Source organism: Larimichthys crocea, chromosome XVII (assembly GCF_000972845.2).
Source record: "Larimichthys crocea isolate SSNF chromosome XVII, L_crocea_2.0, whole genome shotgun sequence".
In the NCBI taxonomy this organism is placed as follows: Eukaryota; Metazoa; Chordata; class Actinopteri; family Sciaenidae; genus Larimichthys; species Larimichthys crocea.
The window spans coordinates 20874616-20902395 of NC_040027.1; the positions used below are offsets into that span (position 1 = coordinate 20874616).

A 27780-nucleotide genomic window follows, 5' to 3' on the forward strand; every position below is an offset into this window, starting at 1 on the left:
ATCTAACTCTCTGCCAGAAAGCAAACGAGCATATTTCCCAAAACGTCAAATTATTCCTTTTAAGCGTCAAGGTGAAACGCCTTCAGCTATGAAAGAATTAAGTACTGTCTGTCAGTAGTGTGACGATAAACTTTTCATATTTGTGTTAATGATTAGGGAGAGATACGCCATTGTTTAAAGATAAGACAATGGGGGCGAAGCAGGTGTGGTGACCCTGTTTGTTAGATGACAAATCTGAAGAAAAGCAGCCTCTTCTTAAGTTTTAAGTCATCTGTCGGTCCAGTGGTCTGCTCCAGTTTACACACCAATACCTTATATTTATCTCTGTCCTGTTCCCTGTGCTGTACGTTGTTCAAATCAATGGAGTTGTGTCTGTGCTGTCCTTGGTTGAAGTCTTTACCACAGCTTTCTTTGTCTCTGATCGCTGCTCTTCCTCCTCCTCCTCCTCTCTGTGTCGTCTTTCTCTCCTCAGTGCACATAGGTGGTCCCCAGAATGCTGTGTGTAGTCTTGCAGGATACCTCTTTTTATTAATGTCATTTATTACCGATGAATATGCTGATGTATTAATTTTGGGATATGTTGTGTATACATTATGTTGAGACATCGGTGCGTATGCAGACAGCAGGTGTATATGTGTGTATGTACAGTCCAAACCCCGCAACCCACAGAGATCGCTTCATCCCTCACACTGGATCCAAATGTGCCATTATCTTTATGTATCACATATATCTACATATTGAATACACACACACATTCACACATACACACACATACACACACACACACACAGAAACACATGCATATTGTACAGGATCAAAAATGTGCCATGACTAAATGAACGCTTGACAATTTATTTTTTCTATGTTTTCAAAGGAGAGCCAAGTAGTGACATGTACAGAAATGTTGCAATGATATGAAAATAAAAATCTTGCTGTGTGTAAATTATTCAACAATTAACTGTTTATATTAAAATTATGAATAAAATTATTGGAGAATATGTGTCTTCTCGCACTTCTTTTTCTGTGTGTCATACAACAGCAAGTCACTTCAACGGTGAGCACTGAGATATAGTTTAAAAAAACCTCCAGTTTTTGCTACTTTTAGTCGACCATATTGGTTTGATAGTTGTAGTGATTGGTTATATTATACTGTATAAAAATAAGATGACCTCGATGGTCGTATTGCTTTACATAAAACTACCCAACAGTGTATTAAGTAGTTAATACCTCCACCTCCACCAGCTACAAAATGAAATTGTTGCTTAAATATTAATATATCTAGAATAATATACGACATGAAAATTAGAAAATAACGTGGAATTCTGTGTTAAACAAATTAATTAATTAAACTGCAAAATATGTTTCAGATTCTTCAAAGTAACCACCTTCCACTTTGATGATACACTCTTGGCATTCCCTCAACCAGCTTCATGAGGTCGTCACCTCGGTTTTCCAACTGTCATGAAGGAGTTGCCAGAGGTGCTGAGCACTTGTTGGCTGCTTTGTCTTCAATCCGTGGTCCCGCTCATCCTATAACATCTCACTTGGGTTTATGTTGGGTTATTGGGGAGGCCAGGTCACCTGATGCAGCATTCACTTACATAATCCGGAGGTCTGTTTGGGGGTCATAGTGGTGAAGCCACTTAGCGCAAACCAGATGGGATGGCATGTTGCTGCAGAATGATATGGTAGCCATGCTGATTAAGTGTGCCTTGAGTTTTGAATAAACATCCCATAGCAACATAGCAAAACATCCCTACATCATCATACCTCCTCCTGCTCCTCCTCCATGCTTCATGGTGGGAACCACACATGCAGATAATCCATTCACCTTCTCTGCGTTTCATAAAGACGGCAGTTGGAAGCAAACAATTTTCTTCTTCTTGTTGGTCTCCCTCAGTAGTGGTTCCTTTGCAGCAAACTGACCATGAAGGCCCGATTTGCACTGTCTTCTCTGAACAGCTGTTGAGATGCTATGAAGCATTTATGTGAGCTCAAATCTGAGATGCTGTTAACAGGTGATTTACAGGTGATATTGACTATGTATGCCAACACTACCCCTGAACAACACAACTAATCTAATCTTTCTAAGAAGGCAAGAAATTAACTTTTTACAAGCATTTTTTTTACAAGCAAGAAAACCATTCCAGGTGATGACCTCATAAAACTGATTGAGAGAATGCTAAGGCTGTGCAAAACTCTCGTAAAAAAAAGAAAAGAAAAAAGAAATAAAGAAACGTTGCTTCGTGGGAAAGAATCATGCCTAACAAATAATTCACTTGAGCCTCAGCATTCATTCACACAGAAAGATCTCAAAGTTGACGTGACTCTGATGAAGTCACACTCAAACCACTGTAATAATAGCAAGTTCCTCCTAACCCAGTTTCTCGAAGGTGTGCAGGGGAGCATGAAGCTGCAAATCATGAAGATGCAGAACACAAACCTACAGATAAAACTCAGTTATAATATAACACCGCAACTGGGTGTATGTGTGTACCGATGCCCAATTATAAATGCATTGCCTCTAGTGTCAGTGGATGTTGAAATCACCACTTCAGAACTGTAGCACAAAATGCTGAGCTGGTGTGTGAGAGTTGTCACAACATGTTTTAAAGGAGCAGCGATGTGTGAAACTACATGTGGGCTATTCAGCTGCACCAAGTCAGAAAAAGAGGAAGCTGCATTGAGGTTGTTGCTGTCATTCTGCAGTCAGTCTGAGGGCGAACCCGACATTCACGTAACACACTCAGATCTGAAGGACTATCTTCTCTCTCCGCTCTTTGGCTTGTTTTGGTGATCAGATATGATTTACATGCTGCCATCTGTACCCTCTCATCAAATGTAAGTAGAGTTTCTGTTGCTTTTCTGAAATTTGACATTTAAAAAGTCATCTACTCACTAGGACCCCATTCATTACTTCCATTTGCCTATGCATTGTTTGACATTTGAGGTATTTTTATGCAGAATAATACATTTCTGCTTGCTCTCTCGGTGCCAGTACTCTGCCTCCTCTATCTGTGGGAAAGTAAGGAGACTTTTCCATTTAATGTGCAGTGAGCTGAACTTGACAGTCATCCGTACTTACACTTGTGCAAATTAAGAAGCACAATGGTTGCAGCAATTGTCAGGCTCTGTGTCTAGTTGCTGTAGCAGTTAGACAGTCTCTCTGCTGTGTAGTGATCACTCCTCTGCACAGTTTCTGTTAGCATTTTAAAAGACTTCGCTTTACTTCTTCACAGAGGATGTGGTAGTTTGTGCCTCTGTGACTCAGAATAAGAAAAAAAAAAACAGCATGTAACATTGCCATTTCACATACTTGCATATTCTTCCTTCTCTTTTTCTGCCCCATTTCCTTTAAACAATAGTATCTTTAGACCGGTCTGGATTGGTTAAACTTGCTTTTTTTGAGGCATTTAACTCAATTCTGAGTGATTAAGATATTAGACCATTAAAATACACACAACCTTTGTTTACTACCCTTGCCATCCAGTAAGTGGTGGTGGGGGAAGCACTCAAAACCTTTACTTAAGTAAAAAGTACCCATACAACACCCTCCAAGTTTTAATCCGTTTTTCAGTAATCTTTGAGTTTTAGTTCAGACTGTAACTTAAATAAAACGATCCTGCTCTAAACAGAAGCTTAGAGGAGAAATGCCTTGTTGGTGGAACAGCTAACAGCTCATAGACATCTGAAACCTGTGACAAGAAGCACCAAACAGACACTTTTTTTTTGTTTTCTAACCTTATCGTTTTTTTAAAATCATAATTTAAAAAGAAACAGCAGTCAGATAAATGTAGTAAATTATGACAGACATAATATCTGTCTACAATGTACCGGAGTAGACAAACAAACTTAATTAACATAAAACTAAAATAGTCAAGTACAAAAATATATTTCAAAGTAAATTTAAGTAAATGTACTTAGTTACTTTTCACCACTGCCAATCGGGTTGTAAAGTTGTCTACAGTTCAGTTTTTTTCTCGTAACTTCAGGAACTAGAAGAAGCAAAGTAAATCGATTGGGCTGAATTTTATCCTTCAACCTTCTCCCCCTGCTGTCACTGTTTTTCTCTCTTCACTGTAGTTTTTGAGGAGGTAATCTCCAACCAGCAGTTCCCTCTTCCTTGCCTTAGACTCTCTCTCTCTCTCTCTCTCTCTCTCTCTCTCTCTCTCTTTCTTGACTCCCCTCCCTCTGTCCCTCCTCTTCCCCCCTGCCCTCTTTCTTTCTTTCTCTCTCTCCTCTTCCTCTCGCCGGGTGCCAGAGGAGCTCCAGTGTGAGCGAGCTCCATTTCTATCTGGCCTCCCCACTGCGCTGCTGGTATGGCTGACTCTCCCCTTAACCACTCCTGGCCCTCCTTCTCCAAACTCTGGATGAAGAGATGGTCTTTCAAGAGAGGTACAGTGGAAATCTGGATTTACATTCCTATTTTACTTCAGGTGGTTTGTTGTGGATAGTACAGAGAGAAGATAGAGCGGAAAAAGAGCAGAGGGGGCTGTCATCTAGTAGAGGTTGTGAACTGCACGTGACCTAGGGATGATATGTTGGCTGTTGCTGTAGCATTTTAACCTGATTTTGGGTTTGTGGTGTGTGACGGTTGCTATGCATAACATGGTGCAACGCTTAGTGAGTCATTTCTAACTCTTGCTCACTGTATTAGATGTGAAAATGTCACCATGCATGCATGATGAACCTGCTGGAAAACCCTGTAAAATTATTAGTGTTGCCACTGAAACCTGTAGTGTTAACTACCTGTGTGAAGAGTTATTTGGTGTAGTATCGCTGTGATTTAAGTTGAGTTTAGTTAAGTTCACTGAGAGAAAAGATACGAACCAACCAACCAACCCATAGCTCAACCTATAACTCGCAGAACATGAATTATTTAACACTCTCCGTTCCCACGCTGTTATCTTCAGAGAAATATATCTTTTTAGACATAAAGAAGGTAAAGAAAAAAAAAAAGTAGGACACTTCCATTTTGTTTCAGCCCTGGTGTCTACGTAGCTCGGCACTTTGAAACAGTAGTCAAACGAATTTCTGATCAAAGTGGATCTGTGAGATGACACTTGTTTTGATGTGTGCTTCGACCTCAGATCTAAAAGCCTCTGTGTTCTGTTTTCACCTGTACACATCTGTCCTACACACGCACACACACACACATACACACACACACACACACACTCCAATGACATACACACACACACACACACACACTTGTAAACCAGTCCAGAAATCATCCGAATGGTCACTGTGACTTTAATGCAAAACAGTGTTACTTCATCTAGTCATCTGTGGTTTCTGTATTTGTATCTGTCTGTATTTTATTAGATGGTGTTGGTGAGGTCTGAATACACCTCTTCTGGATATGCGTGCATTGTAATAACTCACCGTCATATGTTGTAAATAATCAACTGATCGTATCATATGATGCCAAGGTTTCCTCTTGTGATTGTCATGGAGCTTTGCAAACGTATGTACAGTTAACTTTGTGGTAAACACGTGCTGCCCTCATTTCCTTCTTGTCACATTTGTTCAGATGTCTTCCCTTCCACAAAGCACATCAAAACACACACACGGTTACATTGTACCTAAATTTGTCAGGTTGTTTAGTTGTAATTCTCCAATTTTAACAACACGCTAATTTTGAGAATAAAGTCCTACAACTAGGACAGCCAATTACAAAATTGTAGTATTGTGTTTAATTTCTTATAGTTTATTTCCCAAGCTAAGTCAAGTCATTTTTATTTATATAGCCCCCAAATCAAAACTGTGTCTCAGAGGAGTTTCCAGTCTGTGCAACATATGACACCCGCTATCCTTAGACCCTTGATTTGGATGGAAAAAAAGTCCACAAGAACCATTAACAGGGGAAAAAATGCGAGAAACCTCAGGAGGAGCAACAAAAGAGGGATCCCTCTTCTCTAAGAGGGAAAGCCACTGTGTGCCACATGTACAGAGCAGACAGGAGTTACATAAGTGAATTAAAACGTAGAGAAAAGACAAATAAAATAAATCAAAAGTAATATAAATTAGTTATTAAGCATTGTATTGAGTAAACATTAAGTGTTGATTTATTAGTTGATAATAGTCAAAGAGCAGTAGCAGACCACCCTGTGATATGTGGAGCCAAACTACAGGGAAATCAGCTGACTATGACAGTACCAAAACCAGTATGGAGCCACACACACCTGAACATGCACTCACACACACTCGCACACACACTGATGTTTCAGTCTTGCATGATGTATTAGCAGATATGAGAGGCCAACCATAAAAGGCTACAGCGGCACTACAAGACAGCATCAAGCAGCCACTGCAGCGTCTGTACCGGGTGTCTATGTTTACACTTAACACGAGTGGGATCTGGACGCAAACAAATTCTCCCTCCAGCGGGGACACTGCCATCCCTGCAGCCTCAGGCAGTGATTTAGTAATATAGAAAAAAGACCTACAGTGTGTCTGTCTTTGTGTTTATGTGAGAGCATCTCTGGCTGTCGCACTGAAGAGGGGATTGGATGCTGTTGGTTTATAGCAGGACATGGTGCAGTGCTCAGAGTGTGGCCTGTCTGCCTTTCATCTCACTGCACAACACTACCTGAGGTCTCCTGCATACAGTACATGCAATAAGATCACAATAAGAAGATAAAGCCACACAGACACACAATCACTCTAATTAAACAGTCACTAAATCGGCATGAAAAAAAAAATGGTTATGAATACCGGTTGACAGTAAAGCAAGTATTACATATGAGAACTGAACTCCACCATGGATATTAAATATCTTGGCAACAGAGATAGTAAGACCACATAAATAAAAATGATGTCAGCAATGACCAACTGAGCTTTTAAATTGCAGCTAGTGCTAGTGTTCACTAGTGTTTTATTATAACAATATTTAAAATGACTGTGTGATATGAAACGGACTATTCCTCGTAGTATTTTATCATACTACCTCACACCTCTCATCAATCTGGTTTCCAACAGCAGCAAAATGTCTGATAGTGATAAGCCCACTGCTGGTCCTTTCAGTATTTGGTGGAGACCAAACCAGAGCTAAAAGAAGAGTTGGTGGACAGAAACACGACTCCAACTGAATTATAATGTTGCTCCTTGTTGTTGGATGTGTAAATGGGGATTTTTTTGTTCACCAGAACAACTTTATATGTCAATATTGTTTGTGTTTAAAGGGTTTTATGCTATGCCATGCGGTCGCAAAATAGTTTAGTTCAGTTTTAAAGGAGAAACTTAAGTCTATTTCCTTCTTTTTGTGCTCCACGACTTTATATACTCCTAGCATGTTTCTGTTTTATAATCCAGAGAGTCACTATTTACAATCCTCCAGCCTAATTTGAAAGAGAAACTACATTAGTGAAGTGCAGATATAATATATAACATATGATACATGAATAGAGGCAGCTGTTTGGTTTGCAGGATACCTGTTTACAAAGGTTATGTTCAATCAGAAAATTCACCTTCACAGGGGAACAGAAATAGGGCAAATCTCTTCAAGGAGAATTGAGTCGGGCCCCGGTGGAGCCAGGCAGGCTTAGGCTAAGGCTCGGGTTCACAGGAGGCGTCCCTTGTGAAATGAGGCTTATGTAACCTGTTGTAGCTCTGGCTCTCCCCTCCACAGATGGACATGGGGTGGCTGAAACCCTAACAGCGAACAAGACATACTCAGACGCCTTAACAGACTTTTCAGATACCGACCGAGACACAGACGTGTTTGTTTTTTTTGCATGTAAAATGTAAGAAATATCAGAATTACCTTCTTTTAACCTCAAATATGTGTTACCAAAACTCTATATTTGCCCCTGTACTGCATGTTTCTTTCACATAGCATGCACTTACTATAGTATATTATATTATTTACCAGAGGCAAGCAGCTTCTCAAGCTACTGAAAGCTCAGTGAGGGAATAATCTCCAGCTCTCCACCACTGACATGGAGACTAATGCTCACCAAGCAGTTTGCAGTGGTGACAGTGGTTTGTGGCATCATGTGAATCAAGGAATCTGTTTATGCAGTGGAAATGTAAAGGAGCTTTCAGTGAGAGGCTGGAGCAGGGGCTGGAGCTGAGCTTCTTTTTTCCATCTTACACAAAATAGCTCAAATTGATTACGCAGGTGTTGTGCAGCTGTTGAAATCAACCTTTTCCCTCTTGATTCACTTTGGTAAAAAAAGTGTTTATTACTCACAAATATCACTTCCATTCTTTTTTTCAGGATCAGAGTGCAAACCATGTAATCAGCCCTGTGGGTCTCCCACTGCCCAGCTCAGTGTCCAGCCTCATGAGCCCAGTGGGACAGCATCTTGTCCCTCCTCACTGTCCCCTGCTTCTATCGCTGAGGATGTCTTCTTTGGCACCAACGATGAAGACGAGGTAAAGCTTTTCTTGATTTGAAACATTATTTTCATTTCTTTCCTGTCCTTTTTTAGATATGCTACCAACATGTCTGCAAGTTGGTTGGTCCACCACTTTGGTCTAGACTAAAATATCTCAACAACTTTTGAATGGATTGAAAGTTTGATGATGAAGATGTTAATGGTTCCCAGATGATGCACGACTTTGATTATCCCCTGACCAAAATCATATAGCACTTAACATAAGATTAACATTTAGTTTTTTCTTGAAAAAATCTGAAACTTAAATGAAATTGAGTTTAGACATTCATCTTCCTAGAGAATTTATTGCAGTTTGATCATTTGACCTTTCATCTACTCACCATAAGGTCAACTTTCAGTTTTCGTTTTGTCTTGGCCATCAACCTTGGGTGTTGTGTTTATGATTAACATTATACCTGCTAAAGAGCAGCATGTTAACATTGTCTTTGTGATCATGCTAAAAACATGGCAGAATAAAGTACAACTTCAGCTGATAGCCTGGCCATAGAGCAGACTCGTGTTCAGAATATCTTGCATATCTCTCTATAGAAAATCTCTGTTTCTGACCTCCCTTTTTTAAAAATTAATTTTACTTTTGGCTCCTTTCTGGCTGCCCGTCTCCTTGTTGCGTTGCAGGATACATATTCAGTAGTCAGTGACTACGACTGCCCGTGTGCAGAGGTGAATACCAGTGTGGAGGACCTGCTTAGCTCTTCTCTCAAAGACTCTGAGTACTTTAAAGACCTGGAGGGAGGGATACCGGCTTTACAGTTTACTGCACCTCCAGTAACCACAGTCCCAGAGAGCAAAACCCTAACTGTTACAAGACAAGTGTCTCTAAACACAGACAATCCTGCCATCAACGAACCTTTGACCACACACTCGCCTCAGGTCAATGCTCCACGTCCTGCCTTTTATATACATGCTGCAGAGGAACCTCATCACAACTTTGTGGTCACTCAGCTGAGTCCTAAATTATTGCCAGGTTGTATCATTGACAGTAGTGACTCCTCTGGCCCTGCAGTCGGTCTTAGTTTGACAATTAATCTGAATGGACTATTGGGAACAATGGAACCGGAAAAAGGAATAACAGAATCAGAGGAAGTACAGGAGGAAACCTCTATGGATTTAGACGGAGAAATAGACCTGGACAGCTTTCCAATTCTGGTCAGATCCATGTCAACATCTCGGAGGCACAGCTGGGGTGTCCCTATGTCCCCCATTAACCTGGGCAGGAGGTAAGATTAATGGAATTAATTAATGTAATAAGGATGTAAATACAACCAATCTTTGATTGATCTGATAAATAAAATTTTTGCTTCAGCATCACTCTTGAAAGCTTGAATGCTATTTAACTGAGCCGAGTGTTTCTGTGGTTTAGTTGGTTGTTCTAAATAATTCACTCAGTGCTGCTTTCGGTTGAGAACAAGAACAGTACACCAAAATACTCAGCACGAAAAACAGCATGAAAATAAACTCATGTCTCAGCTGGTCTCGCTCAGACTTTTTGTTTGGTTTAAACATGCGTTTAACTGCCTGTTTGTTGCTATCCCGTGCTGCCAGACTGAGTCTGGATACCATGAACATGGACAGCGATGGAGAGAAAGAGGATAATGAGGAGGGAGAGAAAAGTATCTCCCAGTCCACCCAGGAGCAGTCCAACAACTGCACAGCATGTCCTGAAGATGAGATAGATGGTCCCAAGCTGAGGTTCCCCTGCCCAAGAGCCAGGGTCACTAGCATGGTAATAAAAAAAGGGTGACGAATTAGACTTTTTATTGTCAACAAATCTTATTTACTTTACTTTTCTTATAATTTATGCACTCCACTTTATACCCATTGGTGTCCACTGAAGACATAAAGTCTTAAAAACAGGTCAAAATATACATCCAAATAACAGCTGCAAACTGTAGCTTTTAGAAAATGTTACTTAAACTAAAGAAAATACTCTATTTATTCATCTGAGGATTAATACACATTTGGTGCTCTAGAGACTAGACTACAGCTGCAGGATTGTGTATGCAGGAGCAACTCAAAATAAACTACAGCTTGTATGTTTGTGGTAATGAAGGAACATAACACCCGGTGCAACAGTGAGACTCACTTTTGTGTTTAGGGACAACAATGGCACTTTAGAGCACAGAAGAATAAGATATATCACACTTTGGCTACACAGATATTTTATTTCACAGATTTTTGAAGTGATGAAATTGCCAACTATAAAAGACACACTTAGCAAAGGTAATCATCATAAGTATATATATATACTTATATGTATAGTATAAGTATAAGTTCAGCTGTATCTTGGGGAATGGTAATGCACATGTGATCTGCATGTATTTATTCTTCAATGCTTTCAGGCCGGTGGTGTGCCTCGCAGGCAGCTGTACTCCCGCTCAGAGATCCTTGCCACAGACGAATGTTCGCGTGCTGCACACATTTCTCGTGTTGTACAGACATCCAAACAGGCTGCACGTGCAGCAGGAGGTAGAGTCCAGTGTTTGTACATGTTAGTTTGTGTGTTTTACACTCAGCAGGCAGCTGTTTTCATCTTATTTGACCATCTTGTCTTCGTCTTCTGCAGCAGAGGAGTTTGATCCTGAGGAAAACCTACATTCTACTGAAGGGCAGAGCCATATGTAAGTCTACACTGTCATCATTTACATCTGCAACTTAAGTTAGGTTACACACGCCTTTGTGACTTGCAGTACGTGGCGGAATATTTATTTCGGTTCCAGACACAGCTTTAGTCTGACTGGCAGCACAGGTTTAATGATGCTTGAAAGGGGAAAAAAAAGGATACTCCTCTGGTTTGATTCACAGGAGGCAACTGTTTATCAATTATGTCCTGTAAATTATATCTGCAGCTGAATGGCTCAGTACAATAGTTCACATACTGTTCTGTAGTTGTAAATCGTTATAGTCTGGTACTGCTGTCTAACTCCCACATAACAGGAGGGCTATCCCCATTCCCTCCTGACATTTCTGCTCCATGTCATATGTCTGCAACCTCCTCCTCCCACAGTCCTCTCTCCCAGCTCCTTAGATGGCCCCTCAGTGTGTGTGTAAAGTATATGTGCGCTGGCGATTGTGTGGACACAGCAGACAAGGGAGGATTCGTCTCTAAATTGCAGTTTGACACCCAGCTCCCAGTAGTCTCGTCCTCTCCTCTCCTCTCCTCTCCTCTCCTCTCCTCTCCCAGCCCCCACTCAGCCTCAGTGTTTTGTTTGTCTTAGGCTGATGGTACAGAAAGTTCTGCAGGAGCTAAAGCTGTACCATGGGTAAGTAAACAAGGAGAGGGAGATCTGCTTGCTCCTACCACTGCCACAGTCTGCAGAGCAGCAGCAGCAGAGCCCCATTGTGACCTGGGGGTGGGGGGGTGGGAGGTGGGCACTGCATTGTTTGGGTGTATGTGTGTGTTTGCATGTGCCTGTCTGTGCACTGATTATCCATTAGACATTATCCCTAGAAAATGGTTGGTCACAAAATCATTAGTTGTTGACATTGAACTCACCTTGCATTGAACCCCATCTCTTAAAAGGGCACTGCTGGTTAAACCACATTATATAATCTCAGATGGTCTTTTTTTCTTCAACACTATTGTTCTGTGTTCTGTGATAAAAGTCTCTTATGGTTATTTGTGGTTAGTATTTGGGTCCATTTTACATTGAAATAACCTCATATTTCTTCCACAGAGCGAAACAGAGGAACAACAGATCAGAGACCAAAGAGTCAGGAAATGTCACCTGGTACGAGTTCCTCTCTAAAGAGTAAGTTTTGTTTTGACCACTGTTCCCTTATTGCTGAAATATTCCGATTTTTTTATTTATTAAAATGAACATTTTCACAGAATTGCATGCTCAATAATTGCTTACTGTGTGTCTTTGTATGGGGGTGTTTTATTGGCAGTCTATAACAGGATATGGTCAAAACCAAAATGGATAAAACACTGAGTGTCAGTAAAGTGAAACCTGCTCTTGGTTCAGCAAGATAGTAAGAAAATCCAGTGAACACTATCAACTAGATATTCAACAAAATAACCCCTGAATGAACTCCATATGTGTTGATATCCAGAAAGAGTAACACAAGCACAAGACAAACACGGCCCTGATCTTGACTTAAGCTTTTGCATTTGATTCTTCTTTGACCAGGAATGACGACGACGAGGATCGTACGGAGAAGGTGGAGAAAGGCACCAAGGTGAAGAGGACTCTCAGCTCTCTGAGGAACAGGGTGACTGGCTCTTTCAATAAAGATAAGGTAAACTCATACCACACTTGAAAAATATGACATACATTTTCAAAGAACTAAGAATTCCTCAAATGAAAAAAAGTGATTCCAGTTGCCACCCTAACTGCTGGATTTCATACTATTATAAAGACCGCCTGAGGTGTAAACAGCCCACTGGTGCGCATGTTGCTGCATACATAAGTCATTAATCTACCAACACAATACATATCCTGCCTTTTACATGGTTATGCAGTGTCATCACCACCCTACAACACGGTGAAATAGAACACACAAATTTGCAAATAAAAACCTCCCTCTGTGTTTGCTTTTCTTCTTCCTCTGCAGGGTAAGAACAGAGAAAAAGAGCAGCAGAAAGAGAAGGGGAAGGAAGCCAAAGAGAAAGTGTGCAGAAGCGACAACACGCATGATTTGATGCCAGGCTCTTTCTCCAGTTGTGCCACCTGCTCACTGTGCAGCAAGACCCTGCAGAAAAAGCATGGCCTGCAGTGCATGAGTGAGTAACACCACCGCCACAGGTGTACACGCACCCACGCTCGTCGCCTGTCGCACGCGTGCACAGGTGCTCCACTCACACACAAACTCACATCTCTTGATGCACGCATGCTCACCTACCCACCCACCCACTCTTATAGAGCACTCGAGCACACAGGCAAACAAACAGAGCCACCCACACAAACACACAATAATCGTCATCATAAAACACTCTGAATTAATTACTCAGGAAACACTCAAATACTCTTTTTAGGTGCAGTAAGTGACTATTTCTGGCTTTGTGTTTGTGTTTAAATATGCCTGTTGACATCTTCGTTACGTGGCATTATAAAAATACTTCTCACTTCATCTTCACTACGAGGAAGTCACAGCAGAGAAAGTGATAATTACACTATCCTATCAATGGGGGGGGGGGTTCTTTTGCACCTTTCTGCTGAAAATAAGATGGTGTTCCCTTTTAGTTCCTCTTTAGACAGGATTTAAACTTTTGAAACATTTCGCATGAAGACATACTGAGGTTCTCCTGTCTGCGTCATTGCTGTGGGTTCTAGTTTTGCAAAACTCATCTGACTTGTTTAGATGTGTTATCTGATGTGTTAGCACCTTCCTCTGACAGTTGTTTATGTGAATCTACAGCACAACTTAACTCTGTTTAAATATTCTTCACATTTCCTGTGTCTTTTGTGTGTTCGATGAGCTCTCACAATGAGAAAGTAGGCCCTGCTTTATCTCGAGGAGACCACAGCTCTGTGCTTCCATTCACTGAGTAGACCTGCACTGTACGTTTCAACACCCTTCAGCCCCTATTGAGCTGCCACTCCTATGCGGCTTGCAGATCAGCTGATAAGCCTGCAATACCTAATAAGTAACATGTAAAACTGAGTCCAAGGGGAAAACTCTGACCTTAGAAGTCAGACTGCATGGTATTTTGAAATAGTAGGGCTAATGCCTTTTTTTTTAGATAAGATATGTTTTGAACTTATCAATGAAATAATCACTTTTAACTGATCATTTGTACCAAAGCCATTGTGTAAAGTTGTGCAGTTTAGTGTTGTATAAGTCAAATGGCAGCATTTTTAAGTTAATGTGAAATTCATTAACGTTTATTTATTTTCTTTTTATTAATTCATTAACAGCACATTTTTAAAATACACTATTTCCCATAAAGTTGAAATTATTTTGTTTTCACACACATTCCACTTTTTGAGAAGATACACTTTATCTATCAAGAACAAATCAGACTGTCAATTGTTTCATGAGAAAAGGTAAAAATATTTAATTCCAACTTTATGGGCAACAGTGTACAAGATAATATAAGATGAGACGAGACGTACGTTTATTGTTCCCCAAAAATTTAAAATTCAATTTGACACAGCAGCACAGGAGAATGATGTACAAAAATAAATAAAATAAGAATAAAATAATATTAATTGCAATAAGATAAAATAGGAATAATATATACCTAAATAGAACTGAATGAAGCTATGTATGTGCAATACCTTTTATTATATATTATATTATTATTATATTATGTAAATGTGATTCTTCTATCATTGCCCCCACAAAAGTGCACTCAAATTATTTTAAAAGTGATACTTGTATACCTCCCACCAGGGTATTTTCCTGATGATACAGCCAGACAGATGTCTAATAAGCTGCGTGGACTTCCAGTATGCCACACACACATATTGACATTCTTGTAAATCAAGTGGCGTCTTCTCCACTAAGACATGTGGTCTGTTGGTGGGAGAATTTCACATCTCCAAATAAAGTTTCAAACAAAGAACAAGGAAACAGAACTTGGCCTCTATGTTAGTGCCATTTCATTTTCATTTCATTTTATTTGAAGCTGACTTTATCCAGTGGTTCAAAGTCAAAGACGGGGCAGTTAGTCACTGTGTGCTACCACTTTATTATTTCATGGCTGTGTGACCTAATATGTTTCCTCGCTCCTTCTCTGTTCTGTGGGAGACAAAGTTCATAACACATCCAGGACATTTATAAATTCTGCAGTCTGGCAGGATATAACGTATGATTGTTTTTAATAGTGTGCTTATTAAACAAAGTTGCTCTGGCATATTTCACAAGGCACATGGCACCACACATCCACTGCTTCATTTACAGACATGAACCAGATCTATCTCTGTGAGACTATTCCCCATCCATCAAGCATGGATGTTGAGAGTGATGAAGTTACAAATCCAATATGTTGACACACACACAGGCGTGAGAAAACAAGTGAGTGTCCCTTTAATTTGAACCAAGCCCTGTGGGGATTCAGCCTGTGGAATGCGCCGTTTGTCAGAGCCAGAGATTGTTCCCAGTCAGAGCAGGACACAAAACTGGACAAAACCAAGAATGTGGGATACTTGTTGCCATTGATCTCAATGACTGAACTGATTTATCTAACTTCCCGGCAGACTACGCTTTCCTTTCGGCTGATTCAGATTGTCGGGGGTCTTGTCGGAGAGGTAAGAGAGGCAGCTACAGCAGCGATGGATCAGGTGGATAAACTCCCGTTGTTTCGCTCAATGGGACTTTTTCACGCATCCTGACCGTTAGCTCGGCGGCTAAATGCTAACCATAGCCAAAAAACAACCGCTTCTTGCATTTCTCCACCCTCCCCTTTCCTCTTAAAGTCTCGGTGTTTAAGTCAGCGTGTTAACAAAGCCTCCTCGCCTATAGTTTCTTTAATATTTAACCACAAACTGTCCCCGGTAAATGACTCTTACGCTCGCTAGCTGTTAGCCGCGGCGCTAGCGCGTTAGCGTGTTTCAGTTTGAAAACAGTTAGCTTTAATTAGCTCAGAGCGACATTTAAATATTAAATAAACCAGCAGACAAACACTGTAACATTTTTTTTAAATATATATATTCGTGTCTGAATGTTGCATGTGCCTTTTTTTCTGTTTGTTTGTTTGGCTGCAGACTTTTCAAGCTCAACAGGTGATCGTTAGCTCCCGTTAGCATCCACGATAACTTGTGTTATTCAGCTTCAGATGCAACATCTGAGGTTTAGCACAAGTATCGTGAATTACATTTACATGTGTTTCATCTTGTTTTTAGTTCATCTTGTCATTTATTTCTCCCTTGTTGCTCCTGCTCCCGTTATGTTTGGCTCAGACTTAAAGCGGCTGACTGGCTGCGGTATTATGAAACGCCATAATCCGCTATGTGTGTGCAGAGATGTTTATACTTTCAGAGTCAGATTTTTCCTTCACTTTTCTGCTCCGGCTGGGTCACATGGTGCTAATTGTGCTTGGCAGGTCTGGCCGGTGCATAACAGCCCACTCCACTGACTCCGGGTCTCGCCCATCTCACCCTGTTAGCACAACACTTCTCCATGCATCACTGGTTTGCCTTTCAGCATGCCTGACTCTCTGGGTGTCTGCCTTTTTTTTTTTTTTTTTTTACAAGATTTAAGCCCCACACGCTTCCTCTCAGTAGATTTTCACCTCTAAATTATTGTTATGATACTTTTCATGGCCTGATTAGTCAGGTGATGGGAGGAAAAAAAGTCCCTTAAAAAGGGAAGATGAGTGTGAAATAATTGATCTGAGACTATGTGTGACTTTACAGCATATACTTAGATCTAGACTGCTTCAACCTTTTCCCCAAGCTTCATCATGTTATTGGTCTTTAACTGTGATCATGACCCTCTTCCAGTAAACAGCTCCCCGAGCCCCAGTTCCTCCTGTGTTTCACTAGATGATGTCATGGGTCGGCTGGCTGCTTCACAGTTTGCTCTGAAGCTGTTGATGTTTTTGTCACTAACCTCTTGCTCACACACTCATGCGCAGGGACCAGGTGATGTCAGTTTTTGACTGCTGTGTATGAAGGTAATACCTTCGAATCAGCTGGTGTAACCACTTTGTCCTTCATGCCGGTAGATACAGCTGTGGTAGCAGGGGTTTTTCTAAGAAATGTACATGGTGGTGGTAGTGGGGGGGTACATGGTTTTAACATGGGCTTTATATTTACCAAAAATAGTGTAAGGAAACCACAGAAAATGTTCTTGCCTAACCTACATGTTTGAACACCCCTCCCTCCAAAGTTAGTTTCACCTCAGATGGTGGCACGACACCATCTAAAGTTACACCGTGTGAGATAGTATGTTTGGCTTAGTTAACAAGTAGACAGCAAATGCTGTTTAACACTCAGCACACACCTAAAGTGGAAAATATTGGTCTATGTGCGAATTTAATTTGGACTGAGGCAGTATTGCAGTGTTTACAGAACAACTCCCTGTTGTTGTGTATTTATTTTAATGTCCTACAGGCCATGTATAGGTAATAATAATACTTTAGGAAGACACATGTCCATGTTCATACACGGACAGGTCGCATTTGTGTCTCACAAGAAAGAAACTACAGACAGATGTGACGTTAATGATCGGATTATTTTAGTTTTTCTTTCATTAATGGGTTAATGTTTGACTGCTTGTGTAACTGTGCAGGTGTTAGTGTCCTTGTATAACAAGGAGAGTTTCATTCCAACATAAGATTGACAAAAATACACAGCTATAATATTTGCACATTCAGTTCTTAACAAACTAAATAAAAACCAGCTTCTAAAAATCTCAGTATCAGTATACTGTCAGTCTTGGAAACTATAATTCCACCCACGCTGTCTTGAATTTGACAGTGTGTGCATGCTATACGATAAAACAGGGTTTAAGTTTCTTGTTGAGTTAATGTTTCCCTGGAAGAACCCACCCTTCTTTATCAGGAGCTCTGCCGACCTCTTCCCATGAGATAACACCGGGCAACGCATTCTCTTTTTAGAGTACAAGTAGTAGAAGAGTGGGATTTAAAACTTGTTTTGATATGTTTTATTTTGACACATTTGTTGGTTAGTTTCCTTTTTTCTTTTTTCGCCACCCAGGCTGAGCCAAAGAAAATGCCTCTCATCTCTCAGCCTGCTGATTGTAGTAGTGGCCAAGGCCTCGTTTGCATTTCTACCTCACTGAGTGACTCCCTGAGCTCTGCACTGTACACCACAAGTGTGCTTCTTGTGTGATAGGATAGTTAGCAGTCAGCAGATTCTGGGTGTGGTGGTGGTTTTGATGGGGGCTGAGTGTTCTGTGAATCGGCTGCAAACCGTGCTGCTGCTGCTGACATGACAGAGTGACTGGAACAGCAGAGCTGGTCGACGCTCACCCAATACGTCCACCTGATGTAAATATGACATTGAGCTGGTGTCTAAGCTGTGTAAAATCACACACACTGTGCTATGGCCAGACATCAAGGTGGTCTGTACGGCAGCTACGAGTCATCCCTGATACACAGAAAACACACCGTTCTTGCTTATCTTAGGATAATTTCTGACTTTAATAAGCAAAGATTTGTTTGCAGTTTGAGTAAAACCACCAACTACATACAGTATTCCCAAACAGCTTACTTTTGAATTCTTCAGTGATGACTTGGTGCAGTGACTTGGCTTTTTATTCAATCTAGATATGCTTACCTTCCAGGTCCTCTTATCTTTCCCTTTTCTTAGTAATGCTTTGCCCTGTCAGCATGTTTGCGGTTTGTTATAGTTATAGTACAGGCTCGGTAGACGTGAATAGACATTGTTGTATTACTTGTTGTATGCCCAGCTGGCGGAGAGACTGGAATTTTGCATATTAGTTGGCACCTGAGTCTTGCTGCTTGACTGCTGATGTTTTTTGGCTCGCTGACTTCTGCACCCGTTATCTCCTCCTAAAGGTAAAAACAACTATATATTCACCGACAATCTGATCTGAAGCAGTGACTTCTGAGAAGCTGTTTGTTGTTTTGGGCAAACTGTCTACTATCCACATTGGGATTGTAGCACTTGAGTACTGCTGGATCCGACTCAAAGAGGGACACGGCAGCTCTGCTGCTGGTGAAGATTATTCAGAAGCCAGTTTCTGTTTTGTTTTCCTCCAGCTCAGCCAGCAATTGTTCATTTATTGCCAGAGAGAGAGAGGGAGACAGAGGGGGTTAGTTAGAGATTATGAATGAAGTGAAAGTGGTTAAAGCTAATGTAAAGGAGCAAGATGGAAGATGCATTAGATTATAGTAACACCTTCATTTCACCCACACACACACATTATCTTTCACTGCTTCATGCCTTTACTGCACAGGAAGAAGGGTCTTTGTCATTGTCTCCATTGTACCAGCACACAGAAGCGGAATAAGCAATAGAAGCCTTTACAGAAAGCCGTACAGCAGTTAGTGGAAGTTGCCAGCATAGGTCCTGTTTTAACTGTGTTGTTCACAGGAGTGCTACCTTTGTCAGCATGCTGTGCAACCAGATTCAAACAATCAACATACTGCCTTGTGCCCTGTGTAACCTGGTAAATGTAAAGAGGGCAGTTTTGTGGAAACGTTCACTTTCAAACAGAAGTTTGTTTGTCTTCCACTAGAAATGAGATAAAATGCATAAAAATAATGATCTATCTATCTATCTATCTATCTATCTATCTATCTATCTATCTATCTATCTATCTATCTATCTATCTATCTATCTATCTATCTATCTATCTATAATAAAGGTGAGCACAATCATCAATCATGCCATTTTCTAGTATTAAATGACCCACTGCTTTCCACGAATTCACTTCTGCATTAGATCACGCTGATTAGCCAGCAGGGCAGCAGTTCTCGTTTTAATGTGTGTACATGCATGTCTGTACTCGGCCGTGTGTGTCCACGTCAGCCTGGAGATTACCTGGCTGGGTTGGGGATCAGACTTTGCATAGTGATAACTTCATTTGTTTGGCCAGTCTAGTCCCTCAGGAAAGACTTGTTGCTACTTACCTTATAAGGTATTGAATTATTTTCTTTTGTGTTTTGTCTTTCGAGTATTCTTGTAGAACATGGAGGAGGGAATTTACTGCCCGCAGTATGTGTTTCCAAAACAGCTCTGATATTTTTCTAGATTGAATAAAAAGTGAAACCTGTCACGGAGAAAAGGGAGCTCCTGACCTGCTTACAGTGTGACTGTAGTGTCTCGCACATGTAAACAAAGAGCAGCGCCAAAGATTTACTGCAGCACCATTCTCATGGAGCCAGAACTGATCTTTAACTTCACGATGAGAATAATACTTGACATTGTGATTGTTGATGGCGCACTTGAAAGAAGCTCTGACTGCCTCCGGGCGTTTCTTTCAGCGCCATCGCCATGCTTTGTTTGAATCACAGCCTGTTGCTTTGAACGCTGCCTTCAGGGGCTTGTTGGATTGGTTTTGAAATTTCAAACTTGGTTTAGTGTGTCACAGCCTCATCCATATTTCAATCCAAAAGCTTTCTCCATATTGTGTACTCCGTATCTAATGCAACACTCACTCTGTGTTCTGTCTTGCTGTTTTTCAGATTGTGCCGTGAACGTTCACAAGAGCTGCAAGTCTCTGCTTGGTGAGTGCACCAGCAGCAAGAATAAGGTAAACACCACAGTGGAGCATAGAAAAACAAGTCTACAGTGAAGTCACCTTAGTACATTTAAAGTCTACTCTGTTCTTTTGTTTTGCTTATATTAGACCAGGTATATACACATGTACACGGTTAGACATTTCTATCATTAGAACAGACAATGAATTGAACAGAGGCAGTATTGGTTTGATTGAGTTAAAGGACCAGTGTGTGGGATTTAGTGGCATCTAGTGGTTTAGTTGCTGATTGCAGCCCCATCATCTCACCCTCACCTTCGTCGCATGCAAAATCCCCAATCTAGAGCCAGTGTTTAGTCTGTCTGTTCTGGGCTACTGTAGTAACGTGGTGAACTCTGTAAAAGAGGAGCTGCAGCGTCTGTACTCTGTAGATATTATTATAATAATAATAATAATAATAATAATAATAATCATAGATCAGTTCTTATTTTCAGATGATCATACACTAATGAAAACATAGTTATGCATGTTATATCCATTTTCTAGAGCCCCCTAAATCTAAAACGCTGGACCCTTTTTAAGATGAATTTACGCTTCAAATATATTGGTATTCTTACTGTTAATGCCTACAATGCTGACTGACTGAATGATGGTTGCATAGTTTATAGGGTTGGTTCAGCTCTTGTTTTTGTTGCTGCAGCACCAACGAACACTTCTTACACCTGCAACCACAGCTCTTGCTTTCTCAACGTAGTCCATGCTCTGTGCTCTGTAGTTTCATTTTTGAGTACATATTAGCTGCATGAGAATTCTTTACGTACAGTAGCTACTGCAGCACCTCAACAGAGAAGCATGGAGAGCTGCATGTTTATTTAGGACAGGGCATTGTGTTTACTTCTTAAGCAAGTCATTTGAGCAGTCTGGTCTTGTACAGAAAGTGCATTTTGCAATGTGTCACTCAGCTGAGAGATGGAAAAACACTGTCCTTTATCCTTCCTTTTATTTTCTCCACACAGAGAGATTCTCTACATAGGACGGGCCCATCGGGATCTCCTAACCTTGGTAAGCATGTGCAGATTCACCCATTGTGAATACTACAGACCACAGTATCACTTAAAGTAGTGGGGGTGCAGAGCATGGTTAAGTCCCTGTGTGTCAAATTAAAAAGCTGGTTGCGTCTCTGGCGGTTTGCAGAGGATTAAAAAGTTGAACCCCTTTGACACCTGATAATGGAATTATCCTTTTTTTTTTTTTTTTTCTCGCTGTATGTGTGTGCGGCTACATGTCAGTCTGAGTCAGCAAAAAAAGAGGAGATTGGCCTCCAACTGGCTGTAGGCAAAGGTGATGATAAGACATTGTTAAGAAACATCAGGTGTTTCCGGTTCAATTATCTTCCAAACCAAGGTTATATTTAATAATATTGTACACAGTAGTCTGGGTTGACTTTTCTTTTTTCTGGTTTGAAAAAAGAAAAGTAACTGCTAATTGCTTGCTAATTAATTGACTTCCGTCCTTACAATTTTTTTTTACTTTATTCTAATCTTTTAGATTAAATGTAATTTGTTAAATTGATGAGTCTCAGAATAAATGTGCACTGTGCTTTCATTCATTCATTATTACCAAGTGCTCCTGCCCAGGATATTTCAATTAGTACTAATTATAACATTCAGCAGCTCCTGTTGCCTGTGACTGAACCCGCAAGAGACATGAGCGGCTGCAGCAGAAGCAGCAGCAGCAGCTTAAATTAATCTCCTGTAGCAGTTGTTATTCTCTGCTGAACAGCTGGAGTCTTGTCAGCCACACCTGATTTCTCCTCATGACCTCCTCTGGCCAATCAGTAGCTTATGCAGGGGCTCGGGAAGACACCGAGTGGTGAGAGGAATTGAGGAAAAGTGGAGAATCAGAATGTGCGAGAAACATAAAAGGGGGTGTGTCTTTTTCAGAAGTTGCTAGAAGAGATTAGATGCGAAGGGTGGGTCACATATAAAACCAGACTTTGTGCTGTCCTCTGCGTCTCTTCTGTCTTTACACCAGTGAAGGAACATCACTTACTTTCTCAATATTTACTGATACTGCGACAGAAACTGTTGAACCGTATTTTGGAGTTTGGATTATTACACTCCTACTTCTGCCACTTCTACTAGTTTAAGACATTCACAATGGAGCTAGCTGTTACTAAAGGCACTACCCGATCCAAAAGGATTGCTAGACCATCCTCTTCTTCTCCATCTTCCTCCACCTCATCGAGGGGTCTGTCTGGACGTGTTGGTGTTAGAGTGTTGATGCATCGCGACCTGATCACCTGCCAATTTTTCCGTTCTCTGCCTCAAACTGGGCTGAAAAAATACTGGGGTCAACGTGAACGGCAGTCGAACAAGCGTCGGCCGCCTGCCTCTTCGTCCTCATCCTCCACTTCCACTCCTCACTGGTCGTCTTCTCCTTTCTCGTCACGTTCTCCCTCCGTATCTTTTCAATACCTGCGTTTACCCATCTCTCGTCTTTCCTTCCCAGTGTTAAAAGACCGGGACAGAGAGCGGGAGCAGTTAGGCCCAGCCTCATCACAGGTCCTGGATGGCCACCAAGGTTTTCTCACCACCCCAGGCATGACCATTAGTCCATGGGGATCTAGTACTCAGCCGACTGCCGCCCATACCACCAGCTCCACCGCAGCCCCTGCCTCCAGCTTTGGCCACAGTCTCCATCACAACAACAGCTCAGGGTGAGTATTCCTGCCTCGTGAGTTAGACGTTTTCAGTCTTTCACTGAAGGCCTTTTTTGTTTACAATAACTTTTTATTTTTTTGTAACTAGTTTGTGTTCCTGAATGACAGAATTCAGGGCTGAGAAGTTCAAACAACACCACAAAAACGAGCTATCTCTTTCTCAAATCTATAATTTTGTAGACATTCACAGGATCTGCTGTATTTTAATGCTGGATATTTTTAGATTCTGCTGAAATAATACTTTGTATGCCATCACAAGGTGTGTATTTATAGTTGACAGGTCAAGGCAAGCTGTCTTTTCTAATATTACAGCCGTGTGAAACTCGACGGTTCTCAGAAGTGGACTGCTTTTCTGCTGCATCGCTAAATAGGGTGTAGGGAGATGGGAAAGCAGTGGGAGAGAGAGAGACAAAGGGATAGGGAAGGAGTAAACAAACTGAAGACAGGGAGTCGTAAATGAGCAACAATAAGAAGGAAAGAAACACTGAGTTTTCTCTTTTTTGTTGGGCCTGTAAATTACCATGTTGGCTGATAAGTTTGTTTAGGCTGCCAGAAGCTAGTGAGATCAGTGTCAGTATCAGCATGTATGCTACCTTGGACCTGTGGTTGTCGTCCTTCAGATCCCTCCCTGGGGAGATGGATGAGACAGATGCTCTCCGCTCCAAACGCTGCAACGACGATGCCATTTCTCTCGCTCCCTCCACTACCGAGTCCATCATCGTTGAAGGTGAGTTAAGTCACTGAGGTGGGGATTGAACTTTAAACTCAGCAGTTCTACTCTTGGTTGAAATTGTTATGGCGGTAACACTGTTTTATAAGAGTGTCGAGTCATGGTTTGTCTTGAGGGAGTTGTCTTAAAACCTGGGAGGAAAGAGTTTGGAGTGTTTTGTGGAGTCAGGAGTGACCTCGCCCTTTCTCATTAAGCTGTAACGTGTGGGAGAGAGAGACTGGCTAACTATGTACTAGGGTGCCACATACAAAGAGCTACTGCATCATCCTTTTTCTCACAGCAGTCCTGTTCCAGGGTTTATTGTTTTATCAGACACACGCTGTCACTCTGAAGCATCTTATTTTCTTTCAGTTTTTTTTTACAGTATATTATAGAAGGAAGTGCAGAAAAACTTAATTTGACAATGTGTGAAGGACCTTTAAATTATTTAAAGTCATTTCTGTTGACTAGAGCTGCAACGACTAGTCACGTAATAGATCTATCCACCATTAAATTAATCTGCATCTTTTTTGATAATTAGTTAATCATTTTGATTAATTTTTTAAAGGAAAAAAAAGTCAAAATTCTCTGATTTCAGCTTCTTAAATGTGAAAATCTTCAGGGTTTTTTTTTAGTCCTCTTTGATAGTAAACTAAATATCTTTGGGTTATGGATAAATAAGACATTGAAGGACATCATTTTTGGACATTTTGTGGACCAAACAGATAAATTGAGAAAATTATCAACAGATTAATCGCTAAAGAAAATAAACGTTAGTTGTTGGTTTGCTGTTAGATAGTAATGCAAGTTGAGCCTGCAGGGTCAGCTACAAATCAGCACCTCTTGAGCTGAATGTAGGTCAACACTGACAGTTCCCACCCTACACCCTACAAGTTAAGTGCTATTTTTTTAAGCCCAGGTTTTGATGTGCTCATACTAAAGCAGAAAATAACTACACCTCATTCTTTAAATCCACCTCTGAGGTTTATCTCCTTCCTTATTTATGCACTCAATGAGATATTTTACACTTACAGTGCATTTTACTGCCACGACAGTGTATCTTATATGCACACAGTCGTCATTATGGGCTGGCCTTATATTTTAGATTTAAAAAAGTTTGGGATAAACAATGACATTTGACAAATTGCATTGTTGAGCCAAGATCACTTGGTTCATATTGCCTTGTCACTCCATGTATCATTTTCAGTCCTGCCAAAAGACAAAAAGACGAGACATTAGGTCAGCAGGGAACTATTCTTAAAGTTGGATGCTTTACAATAAGTAAATGGTGACCTTTTCTAGGGGAATCATCTCTTCAAACTATTGTTCATTACTTGCGAATGATAGAAAATATAGAGAATCTGAGGACTTGAGTTACTGTTTGTGCTTTTAGAGGATTAGAGATTTTTGGATCATCAATCATTTTTAGAGTGTAGTGTCTCCCTAGTGTTGAATAAACCAATCTTAAGCTACGCAGTCCAGACTGTATTCTCTCAGGGGTGCTGTGCTGCTGGTCCTTACCTCTGATTTTCAAAATGACCTAAACTTGTTTCCCATCACACATCAGGAGTCTACTTAAAATGTTTTTTGTGTAGGATTATAACAGCGTAATGTGTCATAATTTTCTGATGCCTCTGCTACTCTCCCTAGATCCTTACTATGTAGCAGTGCGGGCTGATCTGGAGTGTGATGCGCAGGACTTGGAGGCGGAGTCGTGGAGTTTGGCAGTTGACCAGCAGCATGTTAAGAAGCTCTCCAAAGAAGCTGTGAAGAGACAGGATGTGATATATGGTAAGTGAAATCGTGGTCACACCTGTACCTGTCCATTCAATAAGCCATTGGATAGTTTAAGTGGACTGTCATCTTAACTTGTGTTGCTCACAATGGCAGAGGAAAATCATTTTTTCACATGCACTCCTCAGGATCTAAACCAGGGGTCTCCAAACTGTTCCACAAAGGGCCGGTGTGGCTGCAGGTTTTTGTTCCCACCAACCCAGAGCACACAGTTTGACCAATCAGCTCTCTGAAGACTGAGATCAGTTGATTAAATGAGTCAAGTCTGGTGTGCTGCTGTTTGGTTGGAAGGAAAACCTGCAGCCACACCAACCCTTTGTGGAACAGTTTGGAGACACAAACTGAAGCTGAAATTGTTTTTTTTTTTTTTTTACGCTCTGGGCTTCAATCAATCGCCCACAATTGCGAAAGCAATTGAGAGGGCCGCTGATAGGACCCCAGTGGGTTAAGGAACAAGTTCAGGGTGTCAGGTGTATGCAAAAGGAAAAAATAAGAGGAAAATTCAAGTTTTGGAGGGTTTGAATGATGGTGATTTGATATGAAGGTGGTTCAAATAGCAGGACATAAACATGTCCACAACTTTATTGTTCAGAGTTGATGCAGACGGAGATGCACCATGTGCGAACGCTGAAGATAATGCTGCGCGTGTACGTCCGGGAGTTGAAGGAGAACCTCCAGATGGACTCGGGCAGACTGGACTGTCTGTTCCCCCGCTTGGAAAACCTCCTCGAGCTTCACACACATTTCCTGTCTCGTCTCAGAGAGCGGCAGCGAGAAAGCCTCGTCTCACCCAACGACAAGAACTACACTATCAACAGAGTTGCAGACATTCTGATCGCACAGGTGGGGAGTAGATACACAACAACACTCGTACATGCAAACGCCCAGCATTCATTTCAGTACATCATGTAATAGAGCTACTGCAGTACACAAGATGTTTCCTTTGCTCTCCAGTTTTCAGGTGAAATAGGTGACAGGATGAAGGATAGCTATGGGGATTTCTGTAGTCACCACACTGAGGCTGTCAGCTACTACAAAGAACAGCTGCATAACAACAAAAAGTTCCAAAACATCATACGAGTAAGTTTTCTGATTTATGGTATCAGATTTACCGCTGCAGTACGTTATGTGGAGTCCTCTTGTAATCTGATAAACATAACTAAATGTCTTTTTTTTTCCTTCTTAGAAAATCAACAACCTGTCCATCGTGCGAAGGTTAGGAGTGTCCGAGTGTATTCTGTTGGTGACACAGCGCATTACCAAGTACCCGGTACTGGTGGAACGCATTCTGCACAACACTGAAGGTCCATCTGAATAAATCTCAATAACTATTTAAGAGAGTACACTAATATATTTATTTATCTTTCTCATTATAGTTTTATTTTGCTGTATCTATAAAGTACCAAATGTTTTTTTTTTTTTTTTTCTATAAAGTACCAAATGTTTTTTTTTTTTTTTTGTCCCTAGCGGGTACAGAGGAGCATGAGGATCTGACTCGGGCGCTGGGTCTGATTAAAGACACCATCGTTCAAGTTGACACGCTGGTTAATCTCCACGAGAAGGACTCTCGACTGCGAGACATACACAACAGGATGGAGCTGAAGGCACTGGGAAAAATCAAAGATGGGCGAGTGTTTCGCAGGGAGGACCTGGCACAGGGCAGGAGACGGCTGCTGCATGAGGGCACAGTCAACTGGAAAGCTGCTTCTGGCAGGCTCAAAGGTATAATATGATGCGTTAAAACAATATGTACTTAGATGTGTCATGTCTGTTATCATCTGTTTTCTTTCCATTTTACAGGTTGAAGATTAATGGTGTCATTTGTGTTTTTTGTCCTTCCAGATATTCTTGCAGTGCTCCTGTCAGATGTGTTGCTCTTGCTACAAGAGAAGGATCAGAGATATGTATTTGCTACAGTGGTGAGTGATTAAATTTGATATTTCTGTACTTATTACACCATGTAACGAAAAGATATGTATCAATTAATGTGGAGTAAGTAAGTTGGGGACATTCGTCTAATTTTACAACCTCAAGTATCAGTGATCAAAAAGCAGTCTCTTCTCTTCCCTTCTTGTTAT

At 41.0% G+C, this 27780-nt stretch overlaps 1 protein-coding gene across 1 annotated transcript in view; it reads left to right on the forward strand.

The window, feature by feature from the left end:
• Positions 1-4261: 4261 nt before the first annotated feature.
• Positions 4262-27780, forward strand: part of arhgef18b (rho/rac guanine nucleotide exchange factor (GEF) 18b) — a 39518-nt gene continuing 15999 nt past the window's right edge. Inside the window, exons 1-19 of the mRNA XM_010732422.3 lie at positions 4262-4395; positions 8222-8379; positions 9018-9619; positions 9945-10125; positions 10742-10868; positions 10966-11020; positions 12077-12151; positions 12533-12641; positions 12957-13125; positions 20464-20531; positions 21494-21539; positions 22989-23196; positions 23820-23926; positions 25559-25699; positions 26295-26545; positions 26657-26782; positions 26889-27006; positions 27170-27424; positions 27545-27621. Of these exons, the coding sequence (XP_010730724.2) occupies positions 4320-4395; positions 8222-8379; positions 9018-9619; positions 9945-10125; positions 10742-10868; positions 10966-11020; positions 12077-12151; positions 12533-12641; positions 12957-13125; positions 20464-20531; positions 21494-21539; positions 22989-23196; positions 23820-23926; positions 25559-25699; positions 26295-26545; positions 26657-26782; positions 26889-27006; positions 27170-27424; positions 27545-27621 (2949 nt within the window). The 5' untranslated portion in view covers positions 4262-4319. The remainder of the gene's footprint in view (positions 4396-8221; positions 8380-9017; positions 9620-9944; positions 10126-10741; positions 10869-10965; positions 11021-12076; positions 12152-12532; positions 12642-12956; positions 13126-20463; positions 20532-21493; positions 21540-22988; positions 23197-23819; positions 23927-25558; positions 25700-26294; positions 26546-26656; positions 26783-26888; positions 27007-27169; positions 27425-27544; positions 27622-27780) is intronic.